Here is a 6,805-nt window from a genome sequence, read left to right on the forward strand (position 1 = left end):
CCTCTTGCCTGTACCCCAGTTCTGTATGCATAAATAAAAAAAATGCATACAGCATATAAAAGTTCTAAAGCAAGCATGAGAAGATTTTGGAAACCAACTACGAAGAGAGAAACAGAAAAAAAATGGCCAGTATTCACTTCTAGTTTTTTTTTAATTTATTTATTTTTGCATTGGAGAACTGGGTGTAGGTAGGAGTTGTGGAGGATGAGAGGATTCACTCTGGCAACAGAGTGGGGAGCAGAACAAGCAGATTGACTGAAGTACACTGCTGAGGGGGGCACTGGGTGAGACATGCTGTGCCATGTGGGTCACCTCTCTGGTCAGGGATCAAACTCAGGCCTTAGGGGTGATAGCACTGAGACTTAACCATTAGGTCACCAGGAGGCCCACCATTTCTCACTTCTCAAAAGAGAAAAGAATTCAAGAAAGAAAAGCCCCTTTTTATTCCATTGTTTAGCTTTACTTTTAGAAACAAGCGTGTGAACCAGTTACTAAAAGTCTGAGAAGCCAGAATCAGCGAGGCTGTATCTTCATCTGAGTTTAGTCAGGGCCTCTGTAGTGTTAGGTATTCAAGATAGCTTTTGCAGTTTCTATAATTTTATTATTTATTCTTGAGCCTGCTTTTCTAAGTGTATACACACATATACTAGAATGAGCTCTCTTCAGTCATTTCGTTCCATCTAAGGACTCACCTGCATATCCAGTTTGAGCCAGAAACTTACTCCTTGTAGATTGGGCACCTTAGTCTGGAATTCCATAGCCTGAAAGAATTTACCTAATAAAATCAAGAACCATCAAGCATGAGCAGGGAGGTCCAAGATCCAGGAAGGAGTCACCCTCACCAGGACTGTAGCTTTAGGGACCTGGCTGGACTTTCAAAGGGCCCACTAGTACCCAGGCATGCTTTCTAGCCTCTCACTTCTCCAGGTACCTCTAGCAGTCATTCTGGGTCTCTTATGTGGGGTCATCAAAGTGTAAACTGAATAACAGTCTCAAGTATAGTTTACTAATCAAAGTGAAGATTCAGGCTAGAATCCTTTGAGAACTGTTCCCTACTGGCCATGAAGTGTTACAGATAAATACCATTTTCTTCCTTTCCTTCAGTTCATAACTACACTTGTCCCAATTCAGGATATGTCCAAGGGGACTTTCAGCTGCTCTGGTGTTACCCATTCTACTAGAAAGATAAAATCAAGCCACAACCTGTAAAAGTACACTAACCTGTGTGGTCTGAGGGTAAACAAAACAGGTCAGTTAGGACAGTCTAAAGGCTCCTTATCTGGAACCCATGCACTGTGGGCAGCCAACAAACACAGATAATTCCTTAACAGATGATAGATAGTCTCTTACAACCACCCCAGAAGAGGCAATGACCACGACCATCAATACTCCAGATACTTATCTGTCTGGACATTTTTGCATGCTCCAGCCAGCATTTCCTGAGTTACTTTATGAAAATTGAAAGATGCAGTCATAACCAAGGATAGTTGCTCAGGAGACACAGTTCTAGTCCCCTAGTAAAAGAGCTCTGGCAGCTGCTGGGATTGGCTGGTGGTCCTTCCCAGTGCCAAAGGGTCATCCTCAAAGCCAGAATGAAAAGGGATCCTAGATAAGGCCTCAAAGTTTGTTAACAACCTAACCAGATCATGTCACCCATGCTCAGAAAGCCAGACTAGACCACAAGATTGTTTATGGTAGTTAGTATTTCAAAGAAATGTCTCCAACATATTATCCATGGATTTGTCTTTTAGCCCAGAGCTGTAGAGGGTAGGATCTGCTGATATTCACATCTATCAAATTCTCCCACAATATGTTTGCCCTAAGAAGCTGGGAAGATGGGGAACTACCAAGTTTATTGGCTCTCCCATAACACAGATGCATGCCAGAAACGGGAACTACACGTTTCACCAACTGTCCTGCCTATTATGTACATGTGGAGTATGGGGAAATGGCTGCTGCTCTGCTGCCACCACCCAATTGACACACAGTGTCAACAGCATGGAGTTATTTTCTCCCAAATTTCCCAGAAGAACTATTCTACTCCAGGTTGCGGAAGGATATTGAACTCTGACGATCAGCTCCAGGTGTGCTAAGACAGCTCTTCCACAGGGCAGAGTGGTGGAAATATGGGTATAGTGTTCACATCTACTTTTCATATATTTTGTTGACTAAATATTTTCTTTCAAGACCTCATCTGTTTTTTTTTTTCAAGAAGCAGAAAAAAGACCGTTTTTGCTTTTAAACATGCTTGTTTATTTTTTTAATAATTCAGGATTTCTCCCTTAAGGTGTGGACCTAAATGCTTTTTAATCTGTTGGAAATCCTTTAGTCAGTCTCTGGAGCATTTGAATGATTGTCCTTACTAATATTGTTAAGTTTAAAAGTTGTGTCTCCAGGAAGGAGGTCTTCATTCCCAGGACCTTACTTCCATTCTGGAAGGGCTTTCACTGTCTTGATGGTATCTTGGACACAAAAGTTTTCATTTTAATTAAGTTAAATTTATCAGTTTTTAAGTTCTCTCACTTTTTTTTTTTTTTTTTGCATCTTACCACAAGGATTTAGTCCTGTGCTTTCTTCTATCTTTCTAAAAGTCTCTCCTCTTAAAATTAGGTCTTTGATTCATGCTGAGCTAATTTGTGTGTGTGGTGTGAGGTTGGGGACCAAGTTCATCATTCTTCTTTCAGAGGGTCAGTTTTTCCCAGCAACATTTATTGTAAATACTGTTACTTGAGTTTTTGCATTCATGAGCATGGATTATCTTTCCATTTGCTTGCCTCTTCTTCGATTTAAGTGTTTTTTTTTAGTTTTTGGTTTATAAATCTCATACTTCTGGTAAATTTATTCTTAAATATTTTGTTCTTAATTCTATTGTAAATGGAATCAATCTGTTATTTTCACTGATAGTAAACACAATTGATTTGTATATGTTTATCTTAGTATTACTTTTCTATCTAGTGTACCAAATTTCAACAAACTTAATGACTTAAAGTAACACTCATTACTTCACAGTCAGAAGTCTGAGCACAGTATGGTGCATTTTGGTTCTCTTATTAGGATCACATAAAACCAGAATTAAGGTACTGGCAGGGCTACATTCCTTTCTGGACATCCTCAATTTATTCAGAAATCATTTCCTTCTTACACTTTCTAAGGTGGCCTTTTACATCTTAAAACCAGCAATGGTGATTGTACTCCTTCTTGTGCATCAAGCATCTCTGATTATCCTTCTGTCTAGCCAGAGAAAGCTCTCTGCTTCTAAGGACTTGTGATTACATTGGGTCCACCAAAATAATCCAGGATAATCTCCCTTATTGTAAAGGCCATATGTTTGGTAAACTTTGGTTCCATCTGCAACATGCCTTTTGCAATGTGATGTAACATATCCACAGGTATAACACCAGAGGAAGAAAATGTAGAGCTACTACAGTTCTGCCTACTACAATCAGGTTTCCCATAAGCTTCCTGAATTTTATTAATTCTAATAGTGGTTTTGTTTTGTTTTGTTTTTTTTTTAGTCGATTCCTCAGGGTTTTCTCTACATAAGATCATGTTCTCTGAAAATGAAAACAAATTCACTTTTTCTTTTCTAAGCTATATGTCTTTTATTTCTTTATTTTTGTCTAATTGCAGTAGCTGTAACTTCTAGAACAGTGCTGATTAAAGTAATGAGAGGAGACATCCTTGCCTTATTACTAATCCTAGGACAAAACATTTTTCCTTTCTCCATTAAGTATAATGTTAGCTGTAGGTTTTTCATAGATGACTTTTACCAGGTTGAGAAAATTTCTTTTCAATCCTAATTATTTTTTTTTAATTTTTATCATTAATGAATATTGAATTTTATTCATTGCTGATTCTAAATCTATTAAGATGATCATACAGTTGCTGCCCCTTATCCTATTAATATATTGCACTAATTTATTTTTGTGTTCTGCAATCAATCCCACTTGGTTTGATCTGTAATCTTTTTCTTATATTGCTAGATTCAATTTGTTAGTATCTTTTTTGAGGATTTTGTTTTTATATTCATAGTATTGTTTCTTCAAATGTTTGGCAGAGTTCATTATTGAAGCTCTCTGAATCTAGGTTTTACTTTGAAGAAATATTTTTAATTACTAATTCACTCTCTTTGTTATCCATCTGATTCTGTTTAAAGAGAGTCCTGATTCTGTTTAAAGAGAGTCTATCAGTACGGGGGAAACAAACCAGGGCAAGGGCAGGAAGAACATAAGGGACTGTAGTTGATGATGCATGGATGAATTGGTGATGGAAATTCTATGGGATCTGCGCCTTAAAAAAGAAAGTAAACATTGTAAAAATAAATATTTAATATAAATAAATAAAGAGCATCTGTCAAGTACAATTACCAGGGTATGTGCTGGCAAGCACTGTGGCTGATCTGACCCACTATACATGAACTCATGAAGTCAGCTAACACTGATTGTTAGCGTACATATTGAACCTGTAGAACTCCTGTGTTGGTGCTTTGGGAATCACAGTAAATACAGCCTGGTTTGCAAATCATTTACTTTTAGGGAGTAGTTTAATATTTAACAATGTCTACTAACTTTTTTGTTGGAAACCTTATAAAACTCTCCCAGCAAGAGTCAAAAATGGCTGCTGGTTAATTAAAAAGGTTTTGCTAATATATATTATTCTTCAAAGTACAAGTTTTCCTGTTTTAAATGTGTTCTCTTTAGTGGAAATTTTCATTTGAAATTCTTACATATGTTGGCTTGCTTTAGTCAATGTATAGACCTTGGCTGAGTATTATATACAAAGATAAAGGATAGGAAAACTTTCTATGAAGAATCAGATTAGCAGGGCCCTCCCTGGTGGTGCAGCGGGTTAAAGCACAGCACTAAGAAGCTAAAGCCACTTCCGCATGAGTTCCATTTCCGCCTGCCCCAGAGGAGATCCACATGGCGAGGCAGACTTCTCCTGGCCTGCCCGCTGCTCCCCTCAGCAGTGTATTTCGTTGATCTGCCTGTTCTGCTCCCCGCTCTGTCTCTGGTGAATCCTCTCACCCTCTGCATCTCTGGCCTGTAGCCCAGTTCTGTATGAATAAATAAATAAATCTTTTAAAAAAAGAATAAGATTAGCTTGGCATATTAAATGTATATTGAAAAAGTAACCCTTTGAGAGGATACTCAAAAATCTCAATTTGGAGACTTTTGTAAATGCACTACTGGCGGTGTTGGTAATGCTTTTACAAAGCCCAGTGAATGGACACACAAGGGAGAATAATTTGTGCATATTTCATTTTGAAAACCATATATTAAATCCCTGTATGGGGCCCTCCCTGGTGGCACAACGGGCTAAAGCACAGCACTGTGAAGCATTCAACAGCCATTGCAGCACAAGTTTGATTCCCAGCAGCCAGGGAGATGACCCACTTAGCGCCTGCTGCTCCCCTCAGCAGTGTATTTCAGTCCATCTGCCTGTCTACTCCCCACTCTGTCTCTGGTGCATCCTCTCACCTCTCCCCACCCTTACACACACACACACACACACACACACACACACCTCTGGCCTCTACCCCAGTTCTGCTGCTCCCCTCAGCAGTGTATTTCAGTCCATCTGCCTGTCTACTCCCCACTCTGTCTCTGGTGCATCCTCTCACCTCTCCCCACCCTTCCACACACACACACACACACACACACACACCTCTGGCCTCTACCCCAGTTCTTGTGCATAATAAGTAAATCTATTTAAAAAATAATAAATCCCTGTATGCTTGCATGTGTGTGGGGGAGGGGGGAGGAGTGGGGAGAGGGGAAATTTATAACATTATAATGTCACAAATATTACCCTTCTTTTGGCAGCTTCAGTTACATTTTTCTGATTTTAATAGAAAGGAGGAGAAATAGTAGGATCTCACAAAGAAACAAAAAAATGTGGATAGACATAGATTACAAAATTCTCTAACAAATACTTGATTCTTTATCCTAGACCAGAAGATCAATTCAGAAGTTGTTAGAATGGGAAAATAACAGATTATATCACAAGGTAAGAATGTCTAAGCAGATAAGTATCCATGCATATATTTGTATTATTAAATTTAAAACGTGAGAATTTTTTATACCACAAAAGAATGCATTAGAAAACTTATACTCTATTTTAAATGTGTATTTCCTATAGGTTATTTTAAATGCTGTGTTTTGTATATGGTTCTTGCTCCTGTATTTCTCTCTGATTCATTCAAATGTATAGGTAATAATTATTATAAATATTATGAATCAATATCAAATTATTAACAAACTATCCTTTTTTAGCTTGCTTTGCACTGGAAGTTGACTAAAAGGAAATGCGAAACTAGCAATATGATGGAGTATGTAAGTATGTGGTTGCTTTTAATTACATTTTTTGATTCCATGCTAAATGTGACATTTCACTATATTTAGCATTTGTCCAATCCTCTTTTTTACCTTTCTTTCTACCTTCTTTAGATTAGTAGCCAATATGAAATATCTGGAAAGCTAGCATTATTAGATCTTAGAAAAGTTGCAACTAGTGTGCCCTGATGAAAGCATTACACAGCCTTGACCTGCTTTTAAAATAGCAGCAAACTACTACATGCTGGACACAGCTGCTGGTGAACAAAGGATTTCTGCATATAATTCTTATAAAAATGTGCATGAAATATGCTTAGTGAAATAAGCCAGACAGAAAAGGAAAAATGCCGGATGGTTTCACTCATAGCAGGAGTATAACGGACCAGGCGAGAAAATAATAAGAATAATGAACATCTATATACCGGAGACATTTTATGGGGGTGGAGTGGGGAATGGGATCAAGAACAGTG

General features: G+C 38.0%; 1 protein-coding gene across 1 annotated transcript in view; it reads left to right on the forward strand.

The window, feature by feature from the left end:
- The window catches only part of CHIC1 (cysteine-rich hydrophobic domain 1), a 54,217-nt gene that overhangs the window by 45,801 nt on the left and 1,611 nt on the right, over positions 1-6,805 (forward strand). Inside the window, exons 4-5 of the mRNA XM_004685584.2 lie at positions 5,953-6,009; positions 6,276-6,335. Of these exons, the coding sequence (XP_004685641.1) occupies positions 5,953-6,009; positions 6,276-6,335 (117 nt within the window). The remainder of the gene's footprint in view (positions 1-5,952; positions 6,010-6,275; positions 6,336-6,805) is intronic.

The sequence above is a fragment of the Condylura cristata genome, unplaced genomic scaffold, assembly GCF_000260355.1.
Source record: "Condylura cristata isolate star-nosed mole 26May11 unplaced genomic scaffold, ConCri1.0 scaffold00019, whole genome shotgun sequence".
Taxonomy (NCBI): Eukaryota; Metazoa; Chordata; class Mammalia; order Eulipotyphla; family Talpidae; genus Condylura; species Condylura cristata.